General features: G+C 38.4%; 1 protein-coding gene across 1 annotated transcript in view; it reads right to left on the bottom strand.

Annotated features, from left to right (window-relative positions):
- The window catches only part of PCSK2 (proprotein convertase subtilisin/kexin type 2), a 102,632-nt gene that overhangs the window by 37,762 nt on the left and 48,771 nt on the right, over positions 1–16,099 (bottom strand). Inside the window, 2 exon segments of the mRNA XM_064647592.1 lie at positions 13,002–13,039; positions 14,637–14,745. Coding sequence (XP_064503662.1) covers positions 13,002–13,039; positions 14,637–14,745 — 147 coding nt within the window.

The following is a 16,099-nucleotide window of genomic DNA, read 5'->3' as shown; positions in this document are numbered from 1 at the left end:
CAGTGTTAGAACAAGATGAGTCCTATCCCTGGTGTTCAATTAAAACCAGCTCATTGTTGCAAAGTGATTTGAACCTGATGTTTATCAGTCACCATATATACACAATTACTTACGAAAAACACCTATTACATAATAAAAAAAGCTATTACAGAGAGGAATGGTATTGCTTTTTAAGGCATATCTCTATTTCTGCTTTCTAGCCTCTATGCCAAATAAAATGCTAACAGAAGAGTACTGGATCACATGATGAGACCCTTTCAATCATTTATTAAGTAACAGCTTGTATACCATGGCACAAATGATTAAACTTTTGCCTGTGTATAAAATTCTGCTTTCCTTAAAAACAAGATTAGACCAGAATTTTCCAAAAACTGCCCTGTACTTTTTAGAATATATGCAGTAAAATCTTCTGTGGAAAACATTCATTATGTAAAATATGACTATAACAGTAAATCAGTTGTCCCATGTGTTGCTCAGCTCTGTAATAAAATTATATACCTTGAATAATGCAGCAAGCCCATAAATTTTTATATGACTTTACAGGCCTCTGTAGCGTAATTCACATATACTTCTCTTTTTCTCTGTAACTCGAGGAATATATCTATGCTCACATGCTACTTAATCCAGGACACAATTAAAGACACACATCCCACTGGTCACAGTCTGATTCTACTCATGACATTAAAGCACTGGTGAATTTAGCCCAGAGATTTGTATATTTTCAAAGAAGAGAAACATTTTTAACAGAGATGGCATCTGGTCTTACCCTCTTAGGTAACTACAGATCTTTAGAGATCTCAGGCAGAAGATACCTTTTGCTTGTTTGATTTCTTTACTGTTCCAAAGAGTGAGCAAACCCCCTGGGCTCAAATTACAACACAGAACATCTCGGAGAAACTGTATTAAAATAACTCCCAATGTCATGTGGTGGAAAAATGAAATTCAGTTTTGTACACACAAGCTTAAGAAAATGGAATATGCTCACCAGGAGGCCAAAAAGGAGTCAACATGATATTTAGCCTAGGAGAGGTGCTATAAGCCTTAAAGGTCATTAATGAAAAACAGAGGCACTGCTGCTCAGTCACCTGTCATACAGTAAGCCCTCTCCTCTCTGCCATGGGAAGCACACTGTTCTGTTTTGGTTTGGTTTGTGGGGGGTTTTAAATGGAAATGAAAAAGAAAAAAATCTGCAATTTCGTAAATTGTGCCTCTACATGAACTAATGGACATGTCCTATATTACTATTCAGTAAATTCAGAGCTGTATTCAAGACCTTGTCAACACAGAGAATATATACAAAGTTGTGTTCGAAAATATTAAACTTCAAGAGCAAATTCACAGTTGGTGAGTTTTGCCATCTCTCTCCAGAAACAAAAATTACAGTTCTTACAGGTACATCATACAAGTAAAAATACTGAGCCAGGCAACACCAGCCAGATCTTGAATAATGAATAAGACAGCAGCACACTTGTCTGCTATTCTCCTTTTCAAAACAGCCATCGAATAATACATCAGAGCATCACTTGAAATGGATGGAATAGTGTGCTTGGCCCAGAATAATACCTGAAGTGCCCATAAGCCCTTCTGGTATTCCAGTTTCAGGTATTCACTAGAGGCTCTGCTTGGCCACAGAAGGAGCAAGTACAGAGCAGACCACAATGGCGATTTCATTTTGTAGTTATCACTGAAAAAGTTCTTCTTTCAATTTCTTCAGCACTCACCAAGCATCTGGGATTAGGCCAAAACTAGCAGAATTACAGACAAAAGACGATAAACTGACTGCAAACAACAAAGAAGTGATGATTACTTATTATTTAGACCAGTAAAAATAGTTGAGATAACAAGCAGTAAGAATTCTAATAATCCAGCTTCTGAATTTATAGGAAGACATGTTGGCTGTCCCATCTCTGATCTAACTTATTTTGCAAGGCTGAAAGTTTTTCACTGCTTAGTTTTAAAAACAAACAAACAAAAAAGGCAGCTGAAAAAAACATGGAGTCTCACATTAACATTTATCTTCATTAAGGTAGCATTTAAAGCTACAGTTAGTTATGAAAAAAAATAGTTTCACTAAGATAATCTCGAATTGTTTTCTTTTCTACATTAAACAGATTTCTTTGTCAAGTAACTGATGATCCTTCTACAATATCACTTCACACTGCAATGCCACAGAATCACTTATTTTACCTTTTCCCCACTAATTTCCTTCCTACTTCCCCTGCAGACAAATTCACAAAACCAACACGAGTTACACTGCTGGCTGGTGCTCTTCAGCATATAAGCATCTTCAAAAAGAAAGGCTGCAGCTAAACACGCTCTTTATTTCACATGGGGATAAAGCAGATGGGCAGTACAGTAGTGCTGTATAGCACACTAAGCACAAACATTTTCCAGCTCCAAAGAACAGAAGAAATTAGCAATTCCATTCTTAGGTACCAGGATTGTTGAATGTTTTTCCAGTGAACAAAATGAGAGTCCAAATGCATCCAGCTAAATGCCATCTAACCCTGTGGCTGTTTGCTAACGCTTGGCTCAGAGGTATATAGTTAAACAGGACCAAAAATAAAAAAGGAATCACAAAGACTCAGAGAAAATTTAGGTTGGGCAGAATTTTTAAGAGGTGGAGAATTTTTTTTCTAATCAATTTTTACAAATAAAACTAGCTTATTGAAAAACCTTTCATTTCCTCTCCCCTGCATCTTTATCTGATGTAGGGAAACAGGTAAGAAACTGAGGCCGGCATGACACTTTATTAAAAAGCAAGCAGCCAAATGAACTTGTGTTTATAATAGAGATACTGCTTCATGATTCACCTCTTGGCATTCTTAGGCTGCTCCACAGTTTTCAGGTTGATGTGGAGAAAACCTGAAGCACATCACCAGTTGTTAATTACTCAGAGCCAAAGCTCTGAAGGCAAGTTAACCTACAGAATGCTGAAACCTATTTCTGCTCAGCCAAACATTCCTTAATTTTCAGAGGAGATGCAGAAGAATCCCTAAGCTGTAACCACAAAATACCAGGAGATATGTTTACAGGGAGTTATTTGGCTAAAACAATAAAATTAGTAAAACACAAATAAATTAAGCAAGTAGTAACTGTTAAAATATTTTCAAGGCAAGCAGTAAGTTTAAAGCTTTAAAGCTTCAGATTATGGAATGAACTCCTTGATTTCTTTAATTAAGGGGGGGAGGGGAAATTGGCATATGAGTTGCTAGAGATTTATGAGCCATTGGATTATTTTACCATTAAGGAAATACAAATTGTGCAATGACTTTCACTGAAAAATACTGTGAACACTAATTTCACCTAGCTTTAGTGTTCTGTTTTATTAAAAACCTGGCCCGCATTCCCTTTCCAATACATGGATTTTTTCTCCCCTTTCAGATACTTTGATTATGTATTGGTGTGACCTACTGAAGTTGAGAGAGTAATAGAGTTATAAAGCTGGCAGCAGAGAAATAAGGTTCAGGTCCATTATTCTTAGTTATGTCCCTATAAGAAATAGCTGACAAGTCTGTCAGTACATCAAATATGTGCTGGGTGCTGAGCTGCAGTAAAGGTTGTCTTTGCAGAGTTTTGATGGCAGCCAGCACTTACAGTCTCTTGGAGCGATGAGTGGGAAGAGAAGGGGAGCTAAAAACTCCTGCTTCTGTCAATGAGCCCAATCTAACATCTACCAATATCTGCCATGGGCTCTCCCACCAAGCACAGCAAGATTCAGATCACAGCATAAAGGTCTCTTAAGTGGCATGTTGGGGATAAGGGAGAATTTTTTTCCATTATTGTAAGAAAATCAATAGCTCAGAGCCTGCAATACAAACTCAGCAGTCATTCAAGCCCAGTCATTTAGCATGACATAGTCTGGGCAAAGAGTAGTCACTTGGGCTGGGAGAGCCAACACTCTGCTGTGGTGTGTGGTTAGCAGGTATTGGCATCACTGAGTCGTTAAAACTGATCAGTTGTCAGCAGTGCTCACAGCAAAGGGCAGGAATGCTGGGCCCGTGGTTGTAATGGCATTCATAAAACAAACCTGGCAGGTTGTTAAGGGTGACCACCTTCAGAGGTAACACCAGTCTTTGTTATGGAACTGACAAACTGTGGCTTTGCAAATCAACGTGGCTTAGGTGGTTTGGGAGTTTAGCTACAACAGAGAGACCTGGTTTGCAGTGGTTATGGAGAGGGGAGGACAGGGAGAACTAATCTGGTGATGCATAGGAACTAGAAGTGAGAACAGATGAGACAGAAAAGTGGTTTGAATGTTTTCCTTCTTGTGAAAGGTTTCTCAGCTAACAAGAGAAGAAACTTAATAATGCACAGCTCATGTTCCACCTAAATTGCATAAATATTGAAGAAGATAAATGGACACAAAAGCGACATTTTAGGTGAATCAAAAGGAGGTGAAAATTTCAGAGAAGAGACTCAAAAACATAATGCAAACTTATTATCTACATTTCTTCTGTCACAGAAACCAAACACAGGTTGATTTATAAGCCTCAGAGTTAAAAGGTCTTGAGGATCTATTCTGCTTTATTCCAGATGCACGCTGACCTCATTAGCATGGTTTGTGAGCATGCCAGGGGAGTATTAATTATGTGAATAATATCTGTTAAGACATGCTGGGCTCTCAGGGATTTTAATGCACCAATTTATATGCCTTTGCATTAATTAAAAAGTTTGCATTGCTTATTCCATGTGGAATCACCCAAACCAATGGACAGCTAAATCCAAAATTATAGGAAGAGAAGGTGGGATCTTCAGAATGTTCTCATGGAAATCCACAGATAGTATATTCTGCAGGTATTTATGCTTTTAAATAGTACATGATCATTCCAGATTTTTCTCCTAAAGATTAGTATATTTAATCACAGTGAATGTTTTTACAATAATTTACTCAATGTGTAAATTCAAGAAATATCCTAGGTATCATCAGCTGACTGACAGAAAAGTTCATAATTACATCAGTCAGACAGGGTATCATGGTTGACTAATTCTGCAACCGAGTTAAGTGCCACTGAATTAAAGTGATTTAGTTTCTCATAAGAAGCAATTCTAAAAAACATGTGCCAGCATTTAAATTATGAAGTCCCTGAACACAGCACAATCTTTGTGCTCTCCTCGGCACATATTCAAAGAGAGATTCACCTCACTTAATAAAATTCAGAACACAACCTGCCTGCAAAACATTTCCAACAATCCCCAATCTACATCAATGCTTACAAGTAAGGAAAACAGAGGGGACATGTGACTGCGGTCTGCGCTACCATATCCATTTAAATTTCACCAAACAGCAGCTACATAGTACTGGAAGTAGCCAAAATTTCATTGCATACAAGCTCCTGTTCTACAGCAAAACATGTTATCCCAGGCAGTCATGTTTCCACAGCTCTTGGTATCATTATTTGCTCTATTGAAGCTGATGCCTCTTACCGTGACGATTAAAAAAAAAAAAAAAAAAAGGAATACACAGCAGAAGAAATATTACAAACCTGTTATTTGTAGGATCTGCCAAATTTCGGATTTCTCTGAACTGTACAGAAAAACTATTAGTGACTTCAGTGTGGCCAAAATTTTATTAGACATTGTGCGCTGCCATTTTGTTCCCTGGTAAGAGATGTTTCTTATGCTTATTGCTTCTGTTGGGAATGCAACAGAAATGAAGAAAATTATATTTAAATCAGAGCAATCCGAAATAGGGTAGGTGTTTAAAAATATCTTAACCACCAACATAGCTACCAAGAAGTAAAGTATTAATATGGAGAAAATAATTACAACTAAAATCAAACAATGCAAAGCAAACAACCATGTCAAGATGAAGTGCCAGGACAGAAAAGATTATATTAATTTCAAATTAACCTAATTAATTTACAAGTTCAGTGAAAGATAGATGTTTAAAGTCTTGCAGATCATCTGCATCTTTATCTACTGTATTTAGGCCATTATGGTTTCGCAAGAGAAAGGGGACTCCTTGAGCCTCCCTGCTCTCCTCTCTTCTTTTGCTTTGCAAGTTTGGCTTATCCAGAGGGCTTGGCCAAAACTCTCCTTGTAAAACCAGTTGCATGCCCACTAATTAACAGTAGGTTTGCAACTCTCCTTGCCTAAATCATCACTGGGCCCAAAAATCTCTCTCTAACACCCATCAGATTTTGATGAAGCTTTGTGAGGGAGTACAATTCCCCACATGCACCAATTTAGACTTCCCTGGTGATATCTCGGTAGCCAAAATGTAACTACAGCATGAATTTTAATTAAGTTCCATTTGAATACTGATGGACATTCATAGATTTCCACATACTATGAGAAGTTAAAATAACTATTCTTAGAAAAACAGAAAATAAAAGCTTTCAAATGGAAAAATTTTCCCATTTTTTTTAGCATTTTCAACCCAAAATGTATTATTTTCACTTTGGGGAAATAAAAGCTCTTTCCTTCAATTCGCTGAACTTGGTTTTAAAATTCCATGGTGTGCATTGCCTCCAGGGGACTGTGTGTCTGACCTTGTTCTCCCAAGTGGACCATGCATCAGAGTGGGATTTTGTTGCTGCTGTTTTATTTCAGCATGTTCTAGAACTCAAACATTTAAAATTAGGTTGAACTGATCCAAAACAAAAATATTTCACTTCGATTTTCCAGTGGACACTTTAATTTTATAAACCACTCATCTTTACTAGCAAAACTGCTGTTCTAATGGAAGATTTCTGGCCAGTTCCAAAAGCTAATTGGTCTGCAGAAAGGCAGACAATTAGAAAAAAAACCCAAACAATCAAAGCAACGTCAGCTCCCTCCACGGCAAACAGTGAAGACCAACATCTTCCCTCTGCTTTTCTTGCCTAAATAAAAGAAGAAAATATTTCCAAAAGACTTACTTGGAGAGACCCTGTAGAGAAGCACAAGCCAATTGCAAAAGCACTAGCCAGAACTGATGTAGAAATATCCACTGCTCTCTTCCATCCCCGTGCATTTCTCATTTCAACAATCTTAATTTACTTTCCACAGATGATGCCTTAAGTGAAAATTAATACCAGTGCTTAATGATTAAAGCAATTAGCCACCTTGCACTTTCTCAGTGTGCAGCTGATTAATTAAGTACATTGATTATAGAGAAAAATAAATGCTGTGGACAATGAGTGGTTGTTAGTTTGCAAAAGGAGTGTCTTTGGAACCATCTCATGTTGTTTACACATCAGGAGTGCATTTAACTTGAAGATTATCCCTTTCAGGTGGTTCTAATATACAATAAAGCTGGAAACTTTTTGCCAGCATTCAGTGCTCTGAAAATAATCTCAGGCAAATACACTTACAATGTGTTAGTATCTTCTTAATCCAAAGGAGCTGTGTTTTGAGGATATTTTACAGCCACTGTAAATCAGTGGATCCTTCTGGAGAGGCCCACATCAGTGGAGCCGTGCCAGCTCCAGCATGGATCGTGCTAAGCACCAAGCCCCAGAACTTGTCAAGCATTCAGAGTCCAGATCTCTCAAAATGGGCTCTAGCAGAGCCATTGCATAACATCTTTCAGCGAGAGAAATCCAGTTTTCAGCTGCAAACACAGCTCTGTGACACAAATCATCTCTCCTTCATTCTGTCTCAGCAATTTCTTCATGAAATTTCTGCCACAATCTGCTTGCAACAGCATCCATCCATCAGTGTTCTTACTGCATTTTTAGTGCTAGCAGGACATATTATGAATTTATCCCAGGTTTTGGCTGATAATTTTTAATTGTTATAAAGTGTCTCTATTTTAGAGACCTGTTAGCAAAAACTCAACTCCAAAGCAACACCAAAAAACACAAATGAAACCAACCAACCCAAAATCTAATTAGTGATGTGCTGAAAAACCTGAAACAAGTTTATTCTGTTCTTCATTTTTTGATAATAAGTGCTATTTCAACATTACAATTAAAACTAGGCACTAGGAACGACGGGCAGCACACAGAGTCTGCCCATAAAATAAATACATTTGATTTATTAGCAGTAAGGGTTTATTGAAATTTAGTGTCTAGTGCATGTGCTCAATAAGCCTTTGAAATGCAGTAGGAAATGGCAGTGTAAGTGTCTCAGGGTCTTTTGAAAATCCTACTGTAGGAATCGGGTCTCATGAAGACAAGTGGAATCATTCCCTGACTCTGCTATGGTTTGGCTCTGCGATCCCTCTGGGTCCCCTGGGTTGACATTTAATGACCACGCAGAGACACTGGGAGCTTTTCAAGGTCTTCAGAGTGTTTCCAACAAATATTAGATTTGGAAGGGTAACATTTTTCTCCCCACCATTTACACGTGAACTCTGTTTGACTCAGGCAATTACATCAGCTGGGATTTTGGGGTGATCATCAGGGTCGAAGCAGCACATGGTTCAACAGATGTCAGTGGAGCTCTGTCAACTCACAAAACCCCACAACTAGGTCCCAGTGATTTTAGTAGAGATATTGATGGTTTGTTCTGGTGAATCACTATGATCAGGCAATGAACAGTTTGCTGGTCCTTTTGGTGGCATGCAGGGAGTCCAAAGCATACTCAGAAATTCATGCTAATGAAGGAAAAACAGATTTTCTAAAAGAAAGAAGATCCTTTATGCTGTCACTATGCTTTGCTGCACATATTGCAGCATATAATTTATTGCCTGTACTATTTCTTATTTCTTTTGTGGCTGAAAAGATTACTCAACGATGTTTTTGTTCCTCTAGCAAACAATGGCAAATGCCGCTCGTAACAGAAGTAGAACATTTCCCTGCTTCACTGCTTATGTGATAATTATTCCAAAAATATGCTCCCACTTGCCTCTCAGCAAGCTAGGGGGAGCTGTTATCGTATTAGCTGGTGACAAGTTACCAAAAGTTGTGAGAGAGAGGCTCAACGAAGTGTATGGAGTGTTTGGAGATGTCAACAAAATGTAAAGAGAAGACAGGTAAGACCATCTGCTGTTCACATCTGAACAAGAAATGGTAGATTACAGAAAACATCAATTAACCCTGGGGTAAATCCAAAAAGTCTTTCCTCATAGGGCCTTTCCCATGTACGGCTTGAATGACAGTTGGCAATGACCTTGGAAGATAAGGTTGCACCGTAATGATCCATGGTACAGAGAAGAAAAGACAGGAAGTTTGGGTAAGGCCAGCAATGAAGAGCTGCTCAGATGACTGCGCACTAGTTTGTGCATGTTACATCTGTGTAATTTCACAGATTTCAAAATCTTCTTTCTTATTTGAGTATCTTCAATTACTATCTATTACTAAGAATTGCTGCATGATTCTCATCCTACATTTGCTGATACTTTGTGAAAACGTTACCTACTCACACGGTTGCCTCTGGTTTTCCTACAGTGTTTGTTCTCTTTCCCTCCCTAGGTTTTTTGAAACAGGCTTTCAGCTTCAGGCAGAGTTCAGACACTGAAACCAGCAATTTTCTACTCCTGGCCCAAGTCTCTTGGTGGGATCCTGATTTTCCTCACTACTGCTAATCAGGGACAAACCCACTTACAGGAGATGATCAGCTCCCTGCTGCTCTAAGTGGGATAATGCTGCTACACTGACCTTCACCAGCAGACAGTGGCTAAGTATAAAATACCACAATACAAACTGATATGAGAGAGAGCTCAGCTTATGTTTCTGTAAACATGAAAAAAATCTCCGTTTGCTGTCTTCGTTTTTTCTTTAAAACAATGTACTGAAATTTGTAATGTCCATCCCCCACGGCTGCTGTTTTCTTCTTTTATCAGACATACCTCATATGCAGCCCTTGTAACTTCACTTTCTTTCTCACTCAGATGCTGTATCTTGGAGAAGTCAGTCCTGAAAATTGCTGGCTTTATATGTACATTCTGAGTTGAAAGAAAACCATAGAGTACATTAGGCTCCAGCTTTCTAATTAACAGTTCATAATGAAGGACTCTCTTTATGGGGAAAAAAATAATTTCCTGAAGGTTGAACCTCTGCAGGGTTTCCAAGGCTTGGAAGAAAATATAGATTGTTTGACGACGAGTCTCTCTGCATTCACAGTGCAGAATGGAAAATTCCAGCTTTGCCATAGCCCCCGTATCCCAGAAAAGCAAGTAGATATACTGCAGCAAGCTGGGAGGTGGTGCTGGAAGAGCAGTGCATCCTGACTGTGAGCAGGCACACTCCTTTCCATATATATAAAAGTGCATTAAAACCAGAAATGGATGATTCAAGCAGTAAAGCTCAAAAACTGCAAAGAAAAATACGGATAGAAGTGCACTCCATATGACAGGTCGAAGTTCAGCAGTTTTAGGAAAAAATACAAATTGGCTTTTTCTTCAGAAAGACCTTTTCCTTCCCTGACACTCCATTTCATCTAAGTGCTAACCCCCATTAAACTATTCATGGAAGAAACACCGAAAGTCAAAATTGTAAAAGCCAAATTAAACTGACTAACCAATGCCAAGTTTTTATACTTGAAAATGCTCAGCTGCCAAAACCACCACTTTTGAGAGACTCTCTAATTGCTCCCGATTTTCCAAGCAAGATGTACAGACATTGCCAGGGTACGCAGGCACTTACACACTTGACAATATAAGTTACAAGCTTTTAATTTCCTAAAAAATAAACAATATAACTTCAGAGAAGGCTGCCCCAAAGTGCAGATGTTGTGAAACAGCAAACATGTGGCACAGGAGTCATACAAAAGTGATTGCAATTGTGCCAGCCCGAAGCGAGGTAACAGCTCGTTCCTTAAGAGACTGGTTTCATTCCATTTTTACATCTAAACTGATGCTTCCTTCAGCTGAATTTAAGTCCTTGCCTTCAGTTCATGCCCAAATTACTGCCTACTGGGAAAAAAGGGCCCTGTGGCCTCTGAGAGACAGCAGATGCTGCCAGAGCAGGATATCCTGGGATTCAAGGAGGCCTGTGCAGCCTCTTGGCGAGAGGCAAAGCACAGGTGAACCAAACCCCACAACTGCTGTGCTGTGCTTGGGTGAGGGAGGGGCTGGCAGGTTTTAGCAGCAGGAGGAGTCAACTTTCAGCCACCTCTCAGACACAGTGCTGAGACAGCCTGGAACCAGAGATTTCATGTGACAGCTCGTATTTTTGTATTTCTGTATTAAAAGCATTGGGGTGTTATCTCCTTTAAGACTGTGATCTTTCATCTGGAGTTTCTGCTGCTCCTTTAATGACTGTCTTATCCTTGTTGCCTAATTCTCCAACTTGTATTGGCCAGACAATCTTCTTGTATCCCTCCACAGACTGATCACTGATCCACTACAGAACCTCTCCTTGCTTGGACAAAGTCAATCCTACACAAACCTTTTCAGATTCTCATCTCAAGGTCAGTCTCCTCACAAGTCTTTCATGACTGCCATTAAAAGTTTGCTGTCCCCATGCCCAGACAGCTTTTCTTCTTCAATTTTCACCCCGATATCTCTTTTCTCAATCCTCAGATTTCTCTCTAGCTCCATTTTTTCATGATTTCTATCATCATGTCTGTGCACAGTCATTCTCTGTGTCATTTTCCATTCATTTCCAGAACACTCACTAATGCCACCCTAAAAACAATACATTTCTGCCAAGCCTGACAAATCGAATCCATCAAAGAGAAAATATTTTTGGAATTTAAAGAGAAAATACTGTATTACAGCGAAATCTATTCTTGGTTTCTGGGCATAATCCTAAATTCACTGTTAACAACAGAACTGTTACATTACATACGTTGTACAGACTTTTTGCTTGTTTATTTGAAATATGATTTTTGGAAAAATAATATTCCCACATTCTCTGTCTATGCCTGCTGCTGAAAAGTGAGTGTAGAGCATGTGCTGTGCCCACATCACATTCTAGAACATATACAGAGCACAATTCTTGCAAAGAAAAAGGTTGTCTTTTACAATCTTCTTTATTTCTATCACTTTATGGGAACATCCTATTTCTCTTGGGAGAGAATTTTGCAGTCGGGGCATAGGGTTTAATTAGCTATCATCAAGTTATTAAGCCAGTTCATAAGGAGTGAAACTGGCTAATCTGCACTCTGTGGTCAGTTGTTTTCCGGAATCCTTGTGCAACACAAACACCTTCTATAGCCATTTATTATCTACCAAATGTGCTTTGCTACTTGCAACAACAAACAGGTTTTCATTCTGTGTATTATTAGTTTCCAATCTGCAAGTATGTAAAAATAACTGCCTTTCTGATTTTGGAGCTGTTCTATCTGAATGGCTCATATTTGTATCAAAATCTCCAGCTGTCTTTGTTCTTTTTTTCATTTAGTTGCAATTGCAAACTAAACTGCATTGCTCAGCTGAAGCAGCCAGGGCTTCCCTCAGGAAGACACTGATTGTAGGAGAAAAGCAAGACCTCAAGCAGAGACACTCCAACTCCCCTGGCAAGGAGCCTCTTGTTGCCCATGGCCCAAGGAATTGGCACAAGCACAGTGCCAGAGCAGCCCATGGGCGCTGGGAGCCCTTGTAGGCACCTGGAGATAGGAGTGGCAGCGTCAACAGGGGGTTGGAGAGAGCCTGGAAGAGTTAAGAAATATGAAAATCTCTAGTCCAAAGGTATGAAATCTGAGGCTTGAGGAACAATCAACTGGCACAGTATGTGCTGAGAACACACAATCTGCCCTGCATGTGCTTTGAAGCACTGGATCAAAACACCTGTTAGTAAGGAATTAAACTGTTCCTGTAGGCTTTTAAAAGCCTTGCCACATCCCACAGCTCCATGGCCCTCCAAGTGACAGCAGCATTCTGCATCTTAATAGTAGGATTTAGAGCCAATTCACAGGTTACTCATTCTGTCCCAAATCCAATATTGCAAGCTGTAGCTTATGCAATGTGATGTAGCACTGTCATTCCTCACAAAGAGCCTTGTCACCTTGCCATTCCTTGCACAGGCAGTCCCATTTTCAGTCTGCTTCTTTCAATGGGAAATTCATCATTGTAAGATCAGAAGTTCAGCTGTACACTGCTGGTCTACTCACTACTTAAAATTTTGTAGCAGAGGGACTATAATAATAAGAAAATCCACATTTTACAGAAAAGGTCAGCGTTTACTTACATAATTTGATGCAAGATCTGGATGCAGATAATCAATTCCTGCAATAAGACAATGACAGAACAGAAACCAACGGTTACAACTTTCAAAAAAAATTTTCAAATGATCACAGGACAAGATTCCCTTGCAACCATAGGAAAATGATCATGGCAAAGACTGTAACAGGGCACTGGTGTGGAATATACTCATTCTAATGGCAAATGTACAAATCCTAGTAGAAGGTGTAACAGAAGCAGCAGATCTACATTCAAATGGGATAACCTGAGCTATTACATATCCAGTTAAAACATACAAAGAAATGGCCAGCAATCCCATATTACATTTTCATTATTACTCTGTTGTGTCTCTCCAACCACAACACCATTATAAGCTCTATTTTATTTGCAATGAGAATGCCATATCATCATGGTTATTCTGATGAGAGATTATCTCCAATTTTGTAGTGTCCTTAGCACTAGATTTCTATGAAGAGACCCTTGTACCTTACTGATCCAAATGGTAAATGGGCAACAAAAGCCTCAGTGAAGAATCCTGTTATTCAGGCCGTCTTTTCTGGAGTTACTGGAAACAAATTATAAGGCAAAGCTTTCTCTAAAAGCTGTATCTGATGGGCATTTGGCTTAATTTGACCTGAAGCTTGCATAGTTTGCCATCATTCCCATCACAGTCATAATCTGAAAGCCAAGTCCTGCCTCTCTGGGATCAATGAAATTGTGACACATTAGAGATCATCTCTCCCACGAGATTGATCTTTGATCAATATACAGACCAGGTTGCTCAAGGCCTTATCCAACCTGGCCTTGAACATTTCCAGGGTTGGGGCACCCACAACCTCCCTGGGCAACCTGTTCCAGTATCTCACCACCCACACAATAAAGAATTTCTTCCTAGTATCCAGTTTACTTTCTTATTTCCACAAAAACCTTGTCTTAGGAGTAAGCAAACGAGGAACAGAAGGAAGTGAGGACAGATCTCAGCTGACCCTAGAAAACATATGTGGATTCAAATATTTTAGTTATTTATTTTTAATATAATTCATTCTTCATAAAAGGAAAATATTCAAAATTTATTCCAAAGAAAAGTGTTGAGAGATTGCACAGAATTCCTGTACTTCAGCAAGGAACTCATAAGTAGAACAACTATAACTTCTACTGTAACTTTTATGTTCATCTTTCCTGAACTTAGCCTCAAATTAGTAATATATTTAGTATGCAGATCTTCATTGACATTCAGCATGAAAGTGTTTAATTATTTCAGCTGTCAAGTATGACTTTGAGAATAATGTAACCCTGAAAACATTTTCTTAAGTATTTTTTGCAGAGCAATTACATCCCCTAGTCAGTGCCTACAGAAGTTAAGGGGAGTTTTTACTTTGGCTCAAGGGCCATTACAGTTTGCCCTGGAAGATATCTGAGTGATAATTGCAAACTACTTTTAATATTTGGATATCCATGCCTCGGTATCCCTAGTGAAGTCTTTGTATATCATATTTTCCCTGAAGATCTCAAAGTCTTTATGGAGGCTAATAGTCTCACCACTATAAGCAATCTAGTATTACTTTTTAATATTTTTTTTGACCTTGACTACATGAAAAAAAGCTACTTAAAAATATTAAATTAGCACTCAGTCTTCACTTACCATCATCCATAATTCCTATGGTTACTCCCTTCCCTGTGTATCCCAGCTCCCATGCTTCAGCTACATTAAGGTCAAGTCCAGGAGTCCCATCTGCTTGACCAGTGTTAATCTAATAACATCAGTGAAAAAGAAAAATAGCTTTTTTTACTTGACTGACATATTCCCACAGCAACGGAATTTTTCTTTATGTCTTTGCATGTACCTTTGGTACGGAAAATATATCCCGTTTGTTTTGGGGTGCACATCTGTACATAATCATATCTACTGCAACAATGCAACTGTAAAAAACCCTAAAAAAACCAATACTGGGTAAATTCAATTTTTTGTGGTTTATAAGATGTGGTTAAACACTGAATCTTTTGGACTCCAAAAAAGACTTTTCTGCTTAAGCATGTCAAGCCAGTGGGTCAATCCAGAAAAAAGTTACACCAATGGATTTTACAGAGAACTTACTTACGAGCAGGAAACCCTTTTCTCTTGAAAGCAAGGATCTACTACATAGCTTCCTAAATTTTTGTTATTTTTTACCACTGCAATATTTTGATGAAGTACCAGAAAAAAAATCCACACTTTATTTTATCAACTCATCAAGGATGAAATCCCATGCATGCTAATGTGCCCCCATTCATCTGAAAACTCTTGCCTTATGAAAAAAACCCACAGCCATACTGGATGGATTCATAAAACGTAAGAAATGGATTAAGAGAAAAGAGAATAAGAAACATTGCTCTTAAGCAAAAAGACCCTTCTAAAGTTAATGAGGCAGTACTGCATTTTTTAAGTATCATAAATAGATTGCAACGTTAAAACTGACCAGAATTACTTTATCAACTTTTTAAATAGAAAAATCATTTTAATACTCATAGAAATTTCTTTACTTTCACATAAAAATATGATTTATCCTCTAAGACTAAAGACTTTTCCCTATAAAATATGACACATAAATAAATGAATGAAATAAAATGAAACAATTTAGAAAAATATTAATTTCTTTTGACATTAGCTTGATGACAAATGATGACAAAATTCATCATTTTTCAGCTGTTCTGAGTCTGACAGAAGAAAATCAGTTAATATTCAAATTTCCATAAGAAAATAAAACCCTAAACTTTTGCTAGCCAAGATACCAGAACCTTTTGTTCTAAGTCTATAACAATATTTTACCTGGCATCAGATCAAAGATATGATTCATATGCAGTTTTAGGGATCACATCAGCACACCAGGAATGCCCACAGGACATCAATACAGTTCTCTTTCAAGCCTTCTAAGGACCTTTCCATTGACTGAAATGAAATTTAGCTCTTGAAACATGCTGGGTCTTCCCAGTATAAAAGGGGTACAATTAAAAACAACACAACAGAGGCTTGGATCCATTCCCAAGTTCTCGTGGTGTAGGTGGAAAGAACTCCTGTAAAACATTGCAGCAGCACAGAATGGCTTCAATGACAATTATTTAGGTATG

The sequence above is a fragment of the Pseudopipra pipra genome, chromosome 3 (genome assembly GCF_036250125.1).
Source record: "Pseudopipra pipra isolate bDixPip1 chromosome 3, bDixPip1.hap1, whole genome shotgun sequence".
NCBI classification, from domain to species: Eukaryota; Metazoa; Chordata; class Aves; order Passeriformes; family Pipridae; genus Pseudopipra; species Pseudopipra pipra.
Note: the sequence above shows the minus strand (reverse complement) of the source record. Positions and strands in the feature narration are given on the sequence as shown.